Source organism: Tachyglossus aculeatus, chromosome 9, assembly GCF_015852505.1.
Source record: "Tachyglossus aculeatus isolate mTacAcu1 chromosome 9, mTacAcu1.pri, whole genome shotgun sequence".
NCBI classification, from domain to species: domain Eukaryota; kingdom Metazoa; phylum Chordata; class Mammalia; order Monotremata; family Tachyglossidae; genus Tachyglossus; species Tachyglossus aculeatus.
This window is the reverse complement of record NC_052074.1, coordinates 62,006,147-62,024,847: the sequence shown is the minus strand read 5'-3', so window position 1 is coordinate 62,024,847 and position 18,701 is coordinate 62,006,147. Positions and strand designations below refer to the sequence as shown.

General features: G+C 44.4%; 1 protein-coding gene across 5 annotated transcripts in view; it reads left to right on the top strand.

Annotated features, from left to right (window-relative positions):
• The window catches only part of NCKAP1 (NCK associated protein 1), a 165,215-nt gene that overhangs the window by 116,819 nt on the left and 29,695 nt on the right, over positions 1-18,701 (top strand). For 3 of the 5 annotated variants that reach the window (XM_038751736.1, XM_038751732.1, XM_038751734.1), the window contains 13 exons: positions 1,576-1,668; positions 2,312-2,368; positions 4,514-4,656; positions 4,746-4,836; positions 7,589-7,726; positions 8,329-8,377; positions 10,718-10,874; positions 11,374-11,430; positions 13,256-13,352; positions 14,396-14,502; positions 15,476-15,608; positions 17,133-17,214; positions 17,880-17,938. In XM_038751736.1, coding sequence (XP_038607664.1) covers positions 1,576-1,668; positions 2,312-2,368; positions 4,514-4,656; positions 4,746-4,836; positions 7,589-7,726; positions 8,329-8,377; positions 10,718-10,874; positions 11,374-11,430; positions 13,256-13,352; positions 14,396-14,502; positions 15,476-15,608; positions 17,133-17,214; positions 17,880-17,938 — 1,263 coding nt within the window. The remainder of the gene's footprint in view (positions 1-1,575; positions 1,669-2,311; positions 2,369-4,513; positions 4,657-4,745; positions 4,837-7,588; positions 7,727-8,328; positions 8,378-10,717; positions 10,875-11,373; positions 11,431-13,255; positions 13,353-14,395; positions 14,503-15,475; positions 15,609-17,132; positions 17,215-17,879; positions 17,939-18,701) is intronic. The other 2 variants (XM_038751733.1, XM_038751735.1) reach the window with 1 other exon arrangement.

Below are 18,701 nucleotides of genomic sequence, written 5' to 3'. Positions count from 1 at the left end.
GGCTTGCGGTCTCTTTGGCTGTGGCTCACTGAGTTGGGACCCTCCCAAGAGAGAGGTTTTTCCTTTGACCCTTAGGCCTTGACCCATAAGAGGACTAGCTCCTAATGGTTATTTATGACCAGGAACTCTACGCAGAGAACCGTTTGGCTGTCTATAGGATCAGCAGTTTCTAGGTATTCACCACTGACTATGTACAGGCCTGAGTTTAAGGAAAAAACCAGTATAACAAACTGAACAGAACCTCTCGTCCCTGTAGATTTTTGTAGATTTTTAAAAATGGCATTTGCTAAGTGCTTACTGTGTAGCGAGCACTGATCCAAGCGCTGGAGTAGATACAAGTTAATCAGGTTAGACACAGTCCCTGCCCCACATGGTGATCGAGACTGTGAGCCCCATGTGGGATGGGGGACTGTGTCCGACCCGATTTGCTTGCATCCACCCCAGCGCTTAGTACAGTGCCTGGCACACAGTAAGTTCTTAACAAGTACCACAACTATTATTAATATTATGTACGAACAGGTTACAGAGTCCTCTGCTCTTAGGTGAATTGTCAGTCAAACCTTCCTTCATATTTAAGTAATTTTTTGTTTTTAGAAGCTCACATTTTGATTTGGATTTCTCTAACCATTGCAATTTTACCTTGTTGCGAGGATGGGGGGTGGTCTTTGGTTGGTCTTGGTTCAACTCTTCAGACAGAGGCTTTGTCTGGACAAATGTTCGATGTCGTGATATCAAATATGTGCCAAGTACTAACTTTTCCAAACCCATTGCCAGAATTTAATCAGAATTACCAGAGTTCAATCCGAATTAACATTAGAAACACCCCAAAAAGGAGTTAGATCGAATCCGATGTATTTTCTGTTAGTACCGACCGATGTTTGCGTCAGTCATATTTTAATGCTTTTAAATTCCACCGTTACCTCTTATCATTTGTTCACCAGTGTCTTAACGCTAGTGTTCGCTTTTTCATTTCTTTTCTTTTGTTGCCTTCGTTTGATGTATTTATTGTGTTTTGTGGAACTGGTTCAAGAACCGTGACTGTATTTTATGTTTGTATCTACATTTTATTTTGCATGCTTAACGTGGCTTTGCCTGGATATTCTTTTTGGTAAGTTCAGAATTTCAAAAGCATATTGTGTGTGTCTTAGAAAAATGTTTAACTTGTCACCTTCCTTCCTCCCATCTCAAATAATGTCATCATTTTGTCCTACTGGTTTGTGCTCAAGCGATATTCTTTTCACTTTTTCTTTTAATCCATGTCCATTTAATGACCCTATTTTCCAAACTTTCCAATTTTGTCTAGCTCTGCTCATAGCGCGACTCTGGTACTAATCTGCATTGAATTGCTGGCCGTTGGCTCCCAGTAATTGCTCTTTTGACCGTTTTGTTTTAAAAGGCCGGAATTTTGAAAACAGTATTGCTTCAGAAGCTTGTGCTTGCATAGCAATAATGCTGGTTTATCTGTGCCACTCAAGGAAGAGTTCTGTTTTCCTGCTATTGCTCATTTTTTTTAAAAAAAGGTTAAACTAACCGACATGAGTGCAATGTATATGTACGCCTTTCTCTATCTTACAGCAACAGCTTGCTCAGCTGCAGAAAGAAAAATCAGAGATTCTGAAGAATCTGGCTCTATATTACTTCACTTTTGTAGATGTTATGGAATTTAAGGTAAGGTACATGAACCGGCGATTACAAACTCACTTGAAAGACGCTATTTGGGTAGCGGTCTTCGTTACGTAGTCTCCGTTTGAAACTGTCCGAGAAAAATGCAGGTGCATGAACGGTATTTTGAATGGTTGCTCTGCGGTCACTCGGTTCGGTTATGCCTGCGACATAAGCCAAGTGACTTATAGGACGACCCTGTAGTTGTTTTACATGGTATCGTACATTTCGAGTACTCCCTGAACAATCCTAGCTCATGGAAAGTGAATGAACCAGCCTTGTGGGTCCAAAATGACCAGCCTCACTGAAGAACACACAAACACACACCAGTTAGAAAGCCAACCTCTCACTTCCACCTTAACTACATTTCGCGGTCACCATTGCCCGGTTCAACAGTCCATAGAAAGCTTCTGAAAACATGAGCGTTTATGTGTATGACGCCTTTAGTCTGGCGAAAAGGTTTTCCCCAGAATGTAGTCTCCTTACTTAAATTTATTCGTAGAGGAGAATGGCATTTGAAAAATGCTTTTTGCTTCATCGTATATCTCAAAGGACCTAACTCCAGTGAACAAGTAGCAGCCGAAAGACCTTTTGCATTTTAGAGGTAAAAATAATATAAAATAATTACGATGAAAACTTTGTCTTATAGGACCATGTCTGTGAACTACTGAATACAATCGATGTCTGCCAGGTCTTCTTTGATATTGTAAGTCTCTTGATTTTCGAATAACTTATTTTCAGTTTGGAGAGTCTTTCAGGTGACATATTCTTGAAGTTTATAGTAGAGTTTAAGATCTAAGTAAGATGAGTACTTAGTCCAGTCTTATTTACTGAGTTATTAGTGTATTCAGAACACTGAACTAAACGGTTGGGAGAATACATTATAACAATAGACAGACACACATTCCCTGCCTAAAGTGTCGATGTGCTTCATAAGTGCCTTGGGGTCGAAGGACACAAATCCAAGTGTCAGGACGGTGCATTAGAGGAATTAAGGACGTAGTCGGGGACGGTCTCCGGGAGGAGGTGTGATTTTAATAAGGCTTTGAAGGTGAGGAGAGTGATTGTCTCTAGGATATCAATCAATCGATCATATTTATTGAGCGCGTACTGTGTGCAGAGCACTGTACTAAGCGCTTGGGAAGTACAAGTTGGCAACATATAGACAGTCCCTACCCAACAGTGGGCTCACAGTCTAGAAGGAAGCTGAAGAAAATAAAGACAAAATGGGATATGAGTACACCTAATACTACCGTGAGGTTAGAGTCCTCATTTCACTGCCACGAATCCAGAAGTACCCAAATAAATGCAGAAAAACTACTCTAAATTTATGCCCCTCAGCTCACAAGGGAAAGAATAAAAGAAACTGGCAGAAAGCCACTCTGTTCCATAAAAAACACAGCACGGGGCGTGAATTCCAGGCCAGATGCGGGCGATGGGTCGGCAGCGAGATAGGCGAGATCGAGGTACAGTGAATAAGGTTGGTGCGTGAGGAGCAAAGTGAGTCTGCTAGGTTGGAGTGGGAAATCAGGGAGGTAAGTTAGGAAGGGGCAACGTGATTGAGTGCCTTAAAGCCACCGGTAAGGGGTTTCTGTTCGATTTTGGAGGTGGATGGGCTTTTCCTAGCATTTCTGGTGATTGGTCGTAGAAATCCATTAAGGCACACCCATCTCCGAGAGTTCTTCCTTCGGGTATCTTTAGGAAACCAGAATTTTCTTCACATTTTCCACAGTCAGTCCGTGGTTCTTACTGACTGCCTGCTGTGTGCAGAGCACTGTACTAGACACCCGGGAGGGTGCGATAGAATGAGTCGACACGACAGCTTCCCTGTTCTCCAAGAGGTTTCCAGCGTAGCGGGTTGTAATTTGGATCTCTTGTACAAATCTACGCTGTTGAAATCGGCTTTGCAGAATGATGGCAAACGGTGACTGGATTAGTTTCCGTAAAGGACACGTCTGTAACTATTCCGAGAGTAGTGAGTATTGAAATTGAAAATAGGTGCCATTTAATGAATAAATCTACTGTGAAATTTGAATGCATGACGTGTCCTGGAGCCAGAAGGATATGCCAACCGGGGTCTGCTGTGCACAGACAATTTAATAATAGTTACGGTATTTGTTAAGCGCTTACTATATGCCAAACAACTGTTCTAACTGCTGGGGTAGATACAAGGTAATCAGGTTGTTCCACCCGGGGCTCACAGCCTTAATCCCCATTTTACAGATGGGGTAACTGAGGCACAGAGAAGTGAAGTGCCTTTTCAAAGGTTACACAGCAGACAAAGTGGCGGAGCCAGGATTAGAGTCCACGTCCTCTGACTCACAAGCCCGGGCTCTTGCCATTAAGCCACGCTGCTTCTCAGTTTTTGAGACTGTAAGCCTCCTGTTTCTCAATATTGGAAGATTATTTTTCCTTTCTAATTTCTGTAAATCTTGACAGTTCTTTTCGTGTTTTTGAGCAGTTGCCATATTTGGATTGAGAGATTTGGAGCTGCCTCTTCTCTGAAGCTCCCTTCGGCTTCATGTAGTATGCGTGTGTAGGTTCAATACTGGCTTGGTAGTGATTGGGGTCATCTACAGTGCTCAATAAGAAAAAAAACCCAAAACATATCTAAATTACTTGAAATATTATTCATTCAGTCGTATTTATTGAGGGCTTACTGGGTGCAGAGCACTGTACTAAGTGCCTGGGAAGTACAAGTTGGCAACATATAGAGACGGTCCCTACCCAACAGTGGGCTCACAGTCTAGAAATGTTGCTAGAGGTGCGTTGGTTTTGAATACCAGTTACGGACGTATTTGTGGTCGAAGTTGTATACTTTGTGAGTTAAACCTTGTGATTTCTCCTCCAGACAGTGAACTTTGACTTAACCAAGAACTACCTAGATTTGATAATCACATACACAACACTAATGATCCTGCTGTCCCGGATCGAAGAGAGGAAGGCAATCATTGGACTGTACAATTATGCTCACGAAATGACCCACGGCTCCAGGTAAAGCCTCTCCGTATAAATCATTAGAAAATTTGCACCGAACTGCACAGTAAAAACTCGATATTTGATTTGTATACATTTTTTTAAAGCGATCGGGAATATCCTCGTCTTGGCCAGATGATCGTGGATTACGAGAATCCGTTGAAGAAGATGATGGAAGAATTCGTACCCCACAGCAAGGTATCGGTTAATCAATCAGCGGTTATTTATCGAGGGCTTCCTGTGTGCAGAGCGCTGTACTGAGAGCTTGGGAGCGTGTAATAGAACAAAGCTGGTAGATGCGTTCCCTGCCCAGAATGAGCAGATATTAAAATAAATGAATTACGACTATGTACTCGAGTTGCGTGGGGCTGAGGGCAGGGTGATTGAAGGGTGCATATCCAAGTTTAAAGGCGACAAATGCAAGGCTGTATCATAATTGTGGTTTTGAAGCATTTACCATGGGCCAAGCACTGTATTAAGTGCTGGGTGGATACCAGATAATCGGGGGGGCCCTGAAGGGAGGTTAGGGAGGGGCAGTCAAATAAGAACGCAGCAGTCTGGGAGGGCGACAAGGAGAGAGGTATTGGCCTCTAAAGGAGGTCTTAATCCATCGCAACTCATCACATCGGGGCCAGCTGATGGAAGCAGGATATGGACTGTGTCCAACCTGATGAGCTTGTAGCCACCCCAGTGCTTAGTACAGTGCCTGGCACATAGTAGGTGCTTACCAACTACCCTAAGAAAACAAAAATGGACAGAAAAAGGAGCCCGCAGTCTAGAGGTGCTTTGTAGGTGCCGTGTGCCCTGAAGGGCTCCGTCACCTCCGGTGGCTTGGGCCCCTAGGATGGGCTGGCGTGGTGCCAGAGGTGGAGCAAAAATGACCCCCGAAACCCCTTGCGGAGTCATCGTCTCCTTTCCCTGCTCCCCACTCGCCGTGCCCAGGCAGTCAGGGCTCGGGGCAGTAGGGAGTGTGCACGTTGGGGGTCATGTCGGTCAGAAGCCGGATGAAGTCGCTTCTCTTTGGCCAGGCCCTGCTGACCATGCCCTATGCCCAGCTCTGGAACCCAGCGACTAGGACAAAAGCCGTGGTGAATGAGTTCTTTCATTCAGTTGGATTTATGGAGCGCCTACTGTGTGCAGAGCACTGTGCTAAGCGCTTGACACTACTGACTGTGTCAGTTCCTTTCCCTTTTCTCCGCCACTCCTCCTTCTCTCCTTTTTCCATCCCCTTTCTTCCCCTTCTCTTTCCACCCCGTCTTCTTCCCCCCAGCTGCTCCCGTGCTGATCCAAGCACTTATCCTATCTCACCTTGACCGTTACATCCGCCTCCCCGCTGACCTCCCTAACTCCATTCTCACTCCTTTCCAGTCCTTACTTTACTCTGCTGTCTGGATCATTTTTCTAGAAAACAAACAACAAAAAAACCCAAAGCAAACCACTCAGTCCACATCTCCCCACACCTCAAAACTTTTAGTGGTAGCCCATCCGTGGCAAAAGGAAACTCCTTACCATCAGTTTAAAAGCACTCAATCAGCCCTCCCTTTCCTGCTGATCCACCACAACCCAACCTATACACTTCACTCCTCTAACCCCACTCTCTGTACCTCAATCTCTTCTCTCCCACTGCCATCCCCCCGCCCCATTCGCCCTCTGACCTGCCCCCTTCTTATCCGACAGACCGCCAGTCTCCCCACTGTCCAAGCCCTTCTAAAATCACATCTCCTCCAAGAAGACTTCCCTAACTATCCTACCCGCCCTCTGCATTGCCTATATACACTCAGAAGCACATCACTTAAGCACTTGATAGTCACCCCTCCCTCAGCCCCACAGCACTTATGTCCTCATCTCTAATTTATTTATTTCAATATCCACCTCCCCCTCTAACTGCCCAGGTGTCGGTGGAGTGGGGTACACAGCAGGACTACAGCACTTTTGTTTTGCCGTTCAGTACTGAAAGCCATCCTGCCACCCTTTTCCCTTCATTTTGTTCATTATGCCATTAAGCATTTACCACAGTTATTATCAGTGGTATTTATTACTGTGTGCAGAGTACTCTGCTGAGTCCTGGGGAGAATACCATGAAATAGACACAGTCCTTTCAAGGAAGTTAGGATCTAGGGGAGGAGTTAAACCTTAAAATAAAACACAGTTGGGGGAAAGCAACCAAGCAAAGGGGTAGGTACGTAACTGCTGAGAAGGTGGGGTGAGTCAAGTGCTCGAGAGACATGGCTTCAAGGGGAAGCAGTAGGGTGGGGAGATGAGATCAGACAGAGAAGTCTTCCTGGAGAAGATGTGATTTTAGTGGGAGTTTGACAGTGGGGAGGGAGGGTGTGAAGTGGCCGGGATTGTTCTGGGAAAGAGCCCGAGAGTCCGTGGTGAGAGAGGCAAGAGGTACAAAGTTAGTGTGCAAAGTGTGCGGGTTGGATAGTAAATGGGAAATTAGCGAGGAGAGAGAGGGTTGCTTGAGTACCTTAAGGCCAAGTGCTCAGTACAGTGAATTGCTCTCAAAAGGTGCCCCTTAAATACCGTTAGTACCTCTAGGATTGTCTTGTCTTATGCTGTCGAGTCGTCTCCGACCCGTAGCGACTCCATGGGCCCATCTTTCCCAGGACGCCCCACCTCCATCCGCAGTCGCTGTGGTAGTATATCCGTAGAGTTTTCTTGATCAGAATATGGAAATGGTTTACCGTTGCCTCCTTCCACACAGTAAACTCGAGTCTCTGCCCTTGACTCCCGTGCTGCTTCTGCCCAGCACAGGTGAGGTTTGACTTGTAGTAGGTTCCCTTCCACTCGGTAGCCACTGCCCAAGCTAGGAGTGGAATCGGTATGCCTCTGCTGGGCTCTCCCTCCCACAGTCGAGGCTGGTAGAATACTTGAAGCGCTCCAGGTGCGACCCTGAGAGGGGAACCTCTATACTTCCAATGAAATGTTCTTTTTTTTCCTTTTCCAGTCCCTTTCGGATGCTTTAATCTCACTCCAGATGGTGTATCCTCGAAGGAATCTCTCAGCTGACCAGTGGAGAAATGCACAATTACTGAGCCTCATCAGTGCACCCAGCACAATGCTTAATCCCGCACAATCTGACACGGTGATTGTCTTTTCCTTTTTAGACTCAGGGAGTACTGGATTCACTGTTGGGTGGAGGGCTGAATCTTTTTTTCTTTTTTGTAGGATTTTTTTTAAACAAATTTCCAATTGGAATTTGAATCTCATTGAAATTGGGTGTAGCCAGTTAAGTCACATTTGTTTTCAATTCTCAAATCTGGGTGGAATCTGATGGGATGATGACTGTTTTGACTGTCGTGATGACTGCTAGCCAACCTCTGTTGTTTAGCAGTGATAACTAAAATTTTAGCAAACTAAAGTTTTCCCATCATATTCCCCATAAATCTCGAGAATTATTTGGTATAACTGAAAATAGCTACCCAATTTTATGCCTCAATTTTATATATGAGAACAAAGAGTGACTTTTTATCCCCCAGCATCCTTTCTGTTCACCTGGAAATACAATTCAGGTATTCAAATGTAAGAACACACAAAGTTCGTGTGACTGTTTATATTGAAGTTCATAAAGCAGTGGATAAAAAGGCAGTGGAGAGTAAGCTCTTGAAATAAACCCCGGGGAAAGGACTTGAAGGATCTTTGTTTATTTGCCTCTGTTTAGCATAAACAGTTTTCTCTTTTCAACAGATGCCGTGTGAATACCTTTCTTTGGATGCAATGGAAAAATGGATTATTTGTAAGTACTTGTAACACTTGCTAAGTACTGAAACTTTTAGTTTCAAAGTGGTGTTACTGTGAAGCTGGCATATGCTGATTTTTTAAATTTCCAGTAATCGTGCATTTTGAGGCCATAATTTACACTTGTGTTTAAATCGGAACATTACCCGGTGGAAGCTTTCAAGACGACAGATTCATACTTTCATTTCTGAACACATTTCTGTGCCCTGTCTTTCTACCTGAATTATATTTAACGTACACACCAACTTGTTAAAATATGAAAAGTGACCACATCATTGAAGTATAACATTGTTTAAGAAATGCTAGTGTCTTAGAATGCCTGCATGATGGTCACCTTCCATTCGGGAAGGGTAGCGTACTGAAAAAAAGAACTTCTTAGGGAATCGTGTCCCGAGACCCACTTCTAATACCTCGGTTCCTGCCACGTAGCACGCGCTGTCTGCCTCCGCTCGGAACGGGCAGATATGTATGAGTTTTCAAATCGCTCCACATTTTTCGGATGTGTGACCCGTTACTGTTTACGGGCAGGCCTCTCTTTAATTTCTGCCTTCCCAAAGCTGGGCTGAGATGGACAAGAGAAAGCCCAGATCCCGTCTCTAACCGTGGAATGGGATCCTGTCCCTCCCTCCCCCTGCTGTGCCGGCAATAGGGACTCGTCATCCTCAGGATGAATCCTTGTTCCTCGGGAAAGCCGGATTCGGGTCGGAGGGACCATTACTTTTAGACCTCACCTGGCTCCTGAGAGAGGAGAAAAGCCTGCGTGATGCGCAGACTGTTCCTCATTGATGCTGGGAATTTCTAGTCCCTACCCTTTGGTATGAACGAGAACTTGGGTATCCGTTGCTTTTATGTTATCGTGGCCAGGAGTTTGAGATATATATGCAAAGCACTAGAGAAGAAGACTTTGGAAGAAAAATAGAGCACACTTCTTATGCCACACCCTTGGGTTCATCCCAAGAAAAGGCAGTGCAAAGGGAATGGAGTGTAAAACTAATCCAGAGACCTGAACTAATAATAATAATAATAATTGCGGGTATTTGTTAAGTGCTTACTATGTGCCAGGCACTGTTTTGAGCACTGGGGTAGATTCAAGGTAATCAGGTTGGACACAGTCCCTGTGCCACGTGAGGCTCACAGTCTTAATCCTCATTTCACAGATGAGGTAACTGAGGCACAGAGAAGTGAAGTGACTTGCCCAGGATCACATAGCAGATACATGGTGGAGACGGGATTAGAACCCATGTCCTCTGACTCCCAAGCCCGTGTTCTTTCCACTGGACCACACCGCTTCCTGGGGGCATTTGCCTCTAGATCCTTTATGCCATTGAAAGTTTCCATTCAATGTCTTTTTATAATACAAATAGAGAGGACATGCTCTCCAAATGTGTAGAAGTTAAATTAAGCAGGGCCGCTCCATTTTGGAAGCAATAACTAGAGTGTAAAGTACCCGTTATCAACCGTATTGATTGACAGCGTTTTTCATCGGCAAGTTTCAAAAGAAACAGAAACAAAACACCTGGCCTTCTTTTCCAGCAGGCCTATGAAAACATAATTATTCAGTGATCTAAAATGCAAGAACACAAACAACATTAAACATCCAAAAAATGGAGTCAGCTCACAAGCCAGTGTTAGGTTTTTGATTTTTCAGATAAGCTTGCCTTATCGCCCAGCGTGGGTGGGCTAACAATTGTTGCAAGGGTTTGGAGCTGCAGAAATTGGAGAGGAGAGGAGGAGGAGGTGGCGGGGGGGATCGTGGGCCCTATTTCCTAACCAAGGCAGAGTCCAGGGTCCCGTCCTCTTCCTCCTCCCCGTTGTCATCCTCCTACCCTCTCTCCTCCTCCTCCTCTTCTCAATGTCTCCATCCTTTATGAGACTGGATCTTAGGTATTCCAAGTGTGCGTACACCACGAGGGTTGTATTCTCATGAAACGTCACGTTAAAGAAAACTCATTCTGATGCTGTGTGTGTACAGATAATTTCTTCCGGTAACCCAGCCTGAAAAACCCAAATATTCCCTCCCAGTGTCCCATCCAGCGTGGGCGTGGCAATTTGCCCTGTGGCAGAAGTGAGTGCCCCCTTAACTCTCATGTATTAAAAACACACAGAACACTTCCCAGATCACGGCAAATGAGAAAATCAGCTTCGATCATCATGGACGGGAGAGTTGTGGACTGGCTTTTCTCTGACAAAGCTTGAGTCCCTCCTCTCAAGGGTGGATGGAGAGCATGCGAAGCCTGCTTCTACTTGGAGTGTGGACTGTGGGAGGTGGATTTTATGGAATACGGTAGAGATGGATCTGCAGGTTTTAAAAATATATTCTGCCTTGTTCTTTTTAAAGTCGGATTTATCTTGTGCCATGGAAACTTGAATACGGATACCACAGCTCTGAACCTTTGGAAGCTAGCTCTTCAGAGCAGCTCTTGCCTGTCCCTGTTTCGGGATGAAGTTTTCCATATTCACAAAGCGGCAGAAGACCTATTCGTAAACATAAGAGGGTATGGAGTTTTCTGTTAACTTGATTTTTGTGCTTTCTGGGATTTTCCACAAGTGCAGAAGTGTCCACGTCGGAATTGTAGGTCTCCCTCAAGCCAGGAGTACGTAGCATGTAGCAGTAGGAATCTAGGAGGTGTAGACTGAATCAAAGATCTGCTTTAACTGTCGTCAATAACTGTTTCGTGGTTTTCCATTTAAAAGGTGCAGCGTATCTGGAAGTGCACTTTGGGCTGTTAATAATAAATAATCGCTGTGGTAGTTCATCATTTACTGTGTGCTGAGCACTGTATTAAGCGTTGGGATAGATTGGATACGGTTCCTGTCCCTTATGGGGCTCACAGGCTGAGCCTATTCTAACTTCTTCTCCCTATCGGTAACAGTGAGAGACATACACGTACTGTTTGTCCGCGTGCTATTTTTACCCTCGTGCTTCACCAGATTTTGACTGTAGCAAAATTGTTAATCAACATTTCTGAACTTTGGTTTGGTTTTCCACTGTAGCTACAACAAGCGTATAAATGATATAAGAGAATGCAAAGAAGCAGCTGTCTCACACGCGTAAGTGGCTTTTAAAACATTTCCTTCTTATCAAGGGCCTTTTCCCAGAACAGTTCCACGGCACTTCCTTGAAATAAAGCCAGCTTTCACTGTGGAGGTGCATTCAATTAGTGGGTCTGGTAAAGAATCACGGGCGGGCAGGGGCGCGGGCGTTCCTATAAGCCCATGGTATTTGCCTCAGGACTCTGAGGGCTTTTTTTACAAATTATTATTATTATTTTGGGGTTGTTCGGGAGGAAAGGACCCAATTTTTTATGTTCAGAAACAGCTCAGACCCGGAAGAAAGGGAGCCTTGGTTCATTTAGAGAGAGCCCTAAATCTCTCTTTAGTGCAGGCTCATTAGGAATATAAAGATCCTGGGATACAGACTCTGGGGTTTTTGGTTGGGAGGGAGGGCAAAGAGACAGGGCGGAAGAGAAGAGAGAGCAGGGGTGCGGCAGAGAAGAGAGGGTGGATGGTTAAGGGGAAATAGCTTAATTTTGACACGGTGGAGTTTGTATTTCAGCAGGGGCGTATGTGAAAGGTTCAGATTCTGAAGTGCAGACACCAAGCTTTTTACTACATTAGAATTAAAGACGATAATGTGTATATTAGGTATTTCTGGAAAATGTACCTTATCTGAGTCAGAGCATCCCACTTTGCTCTTAGCGGTTCAGAAAACCCAGTTGGCCAAAAACTTAGCCATCGTGGCTGCTTTGGAAGCAGGAACTTAAGACTTATGTCTCATTGGGAAGGTTTTATCTAATAGCACAAATATCAGGCTCATTTTCAAGGTTTGCGCACCAAATGTCCTCTCATCAAATGTTAAATATGGACACACCCAAATAACGCAATAGCCAACTTCTAAACTGTCGCCCTGATCCTTACCTGAACTATTGCAGGGTTCAGAAGGAGGAGGCGGGTTTGGCTTTGGGTGATTGCTTTCGCTGAGTATTGAACATTGGCTTTTCATGTTGATGTTTCAGTTTGGTCAGTTCTGCACCGGTTTATGATTTGCCCTAAAACCTGGGTTTTTAGGATCATATAGATGATAATTTAAGTATTGAAGCACGATTGATAATGATGCCGTTGAATAGGACGGCAGGTAAAATTATTCACCTTAGAATACCCTTCCATTTTACCGTAAAATGTATTTCAGGAATGACAAAAAAATACGTGCACCTTAAGAATATCACTAATTTGGACTAAAAAGGAGATGCAGTGTAGTTTAGCAGAAAGTATAAATTGGACATGGGTGTGCTTATTCAGGTAGATATGGGTAAACCCCCTTCTGAGTGGGCAAACTGTGATTGGGCTTTCTGTCAGTCAGTCAATCGTATTTATTGAGCGCTTACTGTGTGCAGAGCACTGTACTAAGCACTTGGGAGAGTACAGTACAATAATAAACAGACGCATTCTGTGCCCACAACAAGCTTCCAGTCCAGAGGGGCCTTCTGAGGTCCGTACCCATCCGCCTCTTCCTCGCTAATGCCCTCGTGAATCTGCTTGGGTCGGTTGGCGTCTCAGACGTTCCTGCCATCCCGCCGCCTCCCGCAGAGGCCACGCAACCGAGCTTTCAGCCACACTTTGGACCAGGCATTTCCGCTTTCCGATTACCCGTATCCTGCTTACTTTTGAGCAGCAGGAGAGAGGACAAAAGGAGGAAACGGGAAGTCCGATGGCCTCGTTCTGGAACGAGCGGGATCCAAATGAAATGAGGCTCTACTGGAATTTCAAGGCAATAAACTGCCGAGATGCTAAGTGATTTAGCACTCGGTAAATACCGGGGGTTTGACTGAGCGATGGACATTCTGCTGCTGACATACTTTTCCTTCTTTCAATTCAGGGGCTCGATGCATCGGGAAAGACGTAAATTTTTACGGTCTGCACTGAAGGAGTTAGCCACCGTCTTGTCGGATCAGCCTGGTTTGTTAGGTCCCAAGGTAATTTGTTTTACATTTCTCCGCTGTCAGTATTGTCGGAAGCTTTCTTTGACTTGCGATAAATATTTCACTCTGGCTCCATCGGTAAAATTAATCTAAATCGTCAGCCGCTGATTACCACATTTCGATTTTAACCCTGTACTATTGGAATGAAATCTTGTCACAGAAATGGCCCTCCTATCATTCATAGGGACCGGACACTTAGCACAGTGCTTGGCACACAGTTTGGGCGCACCAAACCCTATCACCACTACCTGTATCACATAACAGTAATAATAATAATAATAATAATGATGGCATTTATTAAGCGCTTACCATGTGCAAAGCACTTTTCTAAGCGCTGGGGAGGTTACAAGGTGATCAGGTTGTTCCACAGGGGGCTCACAGTCTTAATCCCCATTTTACAGATGAGATGTGATTTAGGCCTGCCATATAGTAAGGAGGAAAATGATCTTGTTTAGTGATGTGGGTGGAAGCAGGGGAGCAATCTCTGGATACTGTCTTTGGAAGCATCATGGCCTAGTGGCTAGAGCACAGGCCTGAGAGTCAGAAGGACCTGGGTTCCAATCCCGGCTCTGCCACTTGTCTGCTGTGTGACCTTGAGCGAGTCACTTCACTTCTCTGTGCCTCAGTTCCTTCATCTGTAAAATGGGGATGAAGACAGTGAGCCCCATGTGGGACAAGGACCGTGTCCAACCCGATTTGCTTGTATCCACCCCAGCGCTTAGAACAGTGCCTGGGTACGTAATAGCGCTTAACATATACCACAATTGTTATTATTATTATTATCATTATTACTGCTGAATTCTTCTCTACTCAAAAACCCTCTGCTTTCTCCCTTCCCTTTTCAAGTAGGGGTCAACTCGGGGGTGGTGGTGAGATTTAGGCCACTGCAGTTTAACCCCCACACTACAAAACCCAGGCTCATTTCCCGCCACTTGTCACTTTTATCTGCGTAGGCAGAGCGGGGAGGCGAGTAAAAGGGCATTTACAACTCCAGGTTCTCCGGCGTAAAACGCTGGGCTTTTGGTGTGTTTTTTCAGGCCCTGTTTGTATTTATGGCATTATCCTTTGCTCGGGATGAAATCATCTGGCTACTTCGCCACGCAGATAACATGCCGAAGAAGAGCGCTGACGACTTCATAGATAAGTGAGTTGGAAGCAGATGCACCCGTGCTGTGTAATGATGAAAGAAATCCCACCAGTAATCGCGTTTAGATGATGGCTCAGGTAGGACTATAGCTATGCTAACATAGGGACTTCGGAAACGTGATATTCCACCCGTTTGGTAGCATCCAGTGATGTTTTGGTTTTCCCAGAAGGTCAGTGGTCCTGCCTAGGCTTTAGCGAAAGATAATCCAACCCCACATTTCAGATGTAGTATTTCCGATTTCTTTTTGTATTCATTCATTCATTCATTCAATCGTATTTATTGAGTGTTACTGTGTGCAGAGCACTGTACTAAGCACTTGGGAAGTACAAGTTGGCATGAGACTGGCCTTTTTCATGCTGAAAAAACGGGTAAGAGAATTAGATGGGAGTCTTGCAGGGAATAAACCTAAAACATTTTTTGTTTATGTATCTGATGTGAGGTAGAGCAAAGAGATGAGAAATGCACCCTTCATTACATTTAAAACCTTAGTAGTTAAGCAAAGACTAGGTGGGAGTTGGGAGTGGAGGGAAAAAGGCTAGCTTGATAGCATCATGGAGTGTTTGGTTTATTGCCAGGTGGTACATTTAATTTTCTCTATCAACGGCTCAGTGCAAATTTGAAAGGCACATTATTTTCATTGAACCTCTCTTCACTCTTCCTCTCCTCCCTTTCGTCTCTCAATTTTAAAAAATCCAATCTGAACTCCTTTTCTTTTGGCCCTCTGTTACCAAGTGGATTTTTTTTCTCCAATTTACGGGATGGATACACCAGGTACTTTGCAACTGCCAAAAGAGTTCTCTAATACTAATACTATCTTGAGTTAATCTTAATCCCATCAGAAAGATTAAGCTTCAAGTAGTAAAGGAAAAGCGAAATTCTCAAGTGCTATGGCCTTTCGTGGAGGGAGGTGGAGAGGGGAGGGGGTCGCGGAGGGAGGCTACGTTTTCCAATCATTTTCTCTCTCTCGAAGGCACATAGCTGAATTGATATTCTACATGGAAGAGCTAAGGGCCCATGTGCGGAAGTATGGACCAGTGATGCAGAGATACTATGTGCAGTACCTCTCTGGATTTGATGCTGTGGTCTTAAATGAACTTGTGCAGGTGAAGGATGCTTTGCTCAGCTCCCCTCTCTAGCCTCGTCCTCTCTCGTTGATATTACTGATATCATTATATAATAGTATATTATCAATATTAATGTATTACTATTGAGGGCATCTCGGGGATGAAGGCTCTTTCCCGTTAATTTTAATCATTGTGTGCCAATGCACTTTACATTTTGGAAGAGAAATACATTTCTGGCCCACCTTTTTCTATTGCAGATCTCGCTGTTTTTATTTCTGCCGTTATTCTTTTCAACTGAATGTTATTTTAAGCCCTTCTCGCTAGCTCCATCTTGTTGGTTAGCAATCATTTAGGTGTAGACCCCATCCCAAGCACCTGTAAAAATAGAAACCAGTTGGCCCTGCAGATGATTACCAGGCCTTTTCCCCGGCTCAGCAGCCCTTCCACTGAGCAGACGAGGACCCGGCTAACGAAGTCCATCAACCCGTCCCTCGGTCCGGTCGAATGGACAAAATGTGTTTTAATGTCAGTGAGGTCTGCTAGATGGCACCCACGTTTTAACCCTCGTGAACATCCTAAAAATAATAATAATAATGGCATTTATTAAGCGCTTACTATGTGCAAAGCACTGTTCTAAGCGCTGGGGAGGTTACAGGGTGATCAGGTTGTCCCACGGGGGCTCACAGTCTTAATCCCCATTTTGCAGATGAGGTAACTGAGGCACAGAGAATCAATTGATCAATCAATCAATCGTATTTATTGAGCGCTTACTGTGTGCAGAGCACTGTACTAAGCGCTTGGGAAGTACAAGTTGGCAACATATAGAGACAGTCCCTACCCAACAGTGGGCTCACAGTCTAGAAGGGGGAGAAGTTAAGTGACTTGCCCAAAGTCACACAGCCGACAGTTGGCGGAGCCGGGATTTGAACCCATGACCTCTGACTCCAAAGCCCCGTGCTCTTTCCACTCAGCCACGCTGCTTCTCTCGTAAGCCCAAGCTGTGAAATTTTGCCCTCTTACAAACTAACTGTTGTGTAGGAGATTCCCTGGGCTACTTTGTGGCTTTCAATGGACTGATTCTACGACCAACTTTGGAATGGTAGAGAATTCCTCAGTGATAAGAAAGCTGATGTCCGTTTTGACAATGTGCTCCTTGTGCTAACTCGTCTTTTTTTCATCCCTTGCTAGCAAAATGTTACAGTGCATTGGTAAAGCCTCAGAATGATGCATCAGTGATACTTGTCTAAATTCCACTGTGATGGGTCTCAGGGTCTTGGGGAAAAAAAAGTTAGATACATTTAGCCTGACGAGTCCCAAGCTTATGGTCAGGTCATTAAGTTAAACTAGCCATGCTTGACAGTGGTGCCGTTCTGTCAGAAAGATAAAAATGGCACTTCGGCCGCACTTATTTTTAAGGGGTTTAAAGCGGGCTTGCACGGGGCAGACCTTGTGGTCAATCCTCCAAAGTCACATGGCACCCATCCATCTACCCGGGCTCGGAATTTGCACACCCTTGGAGAGAAAAGCAAGTCAAGAAGGTTGTCTTTTTGATTTCTATATCAGAATCTCTCAGTGTGCCCTGAAGATGAATCAATCATCATGTCCTCCTTTGTAAACACCATGACCTCCCTAAGTGTAAAACAAGGTAAGAGTCTGAGATTTTTAGATTGTTTTCCTAGTCCCATTCTCTCTTGGGTAGGCAGTTCTAGAATGGCAGCATGTTCAATCAGTGACATTTATTGAGTGCTTATTGGGTACAGAGCACTTGAGAGGGAACAGTACAGAAGGGTTGAGCTTGCAGTCTAGAGGAGGAGATGTGTTATTCTGTGTAAGTTGTATTTAGGTACATTTTATGAAAAAGCAAGTATAGATTGACGCCCTTTATTGTAGTTATCAGGAGAAGTCAAAGACTTACCTAGTGTAGTGTGCAGCAGATCAGGATTTGGCATCAAACATAACCTCCCTGCCGGGTTCTCTTGGTCTTATTTGGCATCAGGGCCCAGTAGAGAATTCTCTCCTGTGAGAGAAAAGTAAGGTGAAAGGGGGATCCAGGGAAGGAGGAAGGGGTGTTAATAGTTTAAGACCCCAAAGTATCAATTTGCATCAGGTTCATCCCTAGTTGGTAGCTTGTATCATATCTCAGTTGGCTCATGTGAGGTTCGGGTGTGTGTGTATGTCTGGAAATCCTATAGGAGGGCTCTAAATCTCTCTGTCACAAGATTTAAGATTTGGTCTTCCAGAGCTTTAGAGCGGTATTATCAAATTTTTATAACCTGGTGAATTTACTCTGTATTTTTCTTCTTTATATAGTTGAAGATGGAGAAGTATTTGATTTCCGAGGAATGAGATTAGATTGGTTTAGGTTGCAGGTAAGTGATCTACATATTTTATCTTTTTTAATTAAGAATTTTGGATGAATTTCTCTTACCGTGTGAAGGAAAGATAAGTAAGCTCTGTCCAGTTTGTTCTGTAACATCAGTACTACTGTGACAACACCTATACCAACACCTACAAATAATAATAATAATTATTATTATTGTGGTATTTAAGTGCTTACTATGTGCCAAGCACTGTTCTAAGCCCTGGGATAAATACAAATTAGTCAGGTCAGATACAGTCCCTCCCTGTCTTAGTGGGGCTTACAGTCTAACTAGGAAGGAGGAAGATTTTATCTCCACCTGAAACCTGAAATAGATGTTTTATAAGCACTTATAGCTACTTCCAAAATTGGAGAGCCGCACCCGTTTAAGTAATGAAAATGAGACATAATAGCCAAGACATCATAGCCCAGTGAAGCTGGGAAATGACTATTATTCCTTTACAATCAATCACATTTACTGAGTGTTTATTGTGTGCAGAGCACTGCTCTAAGCACTTGGGAGAGTGCAATATAGCAATATAACAGACACATTCCCTGCCCACAACGAGCTTAAGGGGGAGGCAGATATTAATATGAATAAATGACAGATCTATACATGAGTGCTATGGGGCTGGGAGAGGGAGATGAACAGAGGGAGCGAGTCAGGGCGACGCAGAAGAGGAAAGGAGGGCTGAGTCAGGGAAGGCCTCTTGGAGGAGGTGAGCCTTCAGTAAGGCTTTCAGCAGTGCAAGAATAAAGGCAGGATGTGAGTG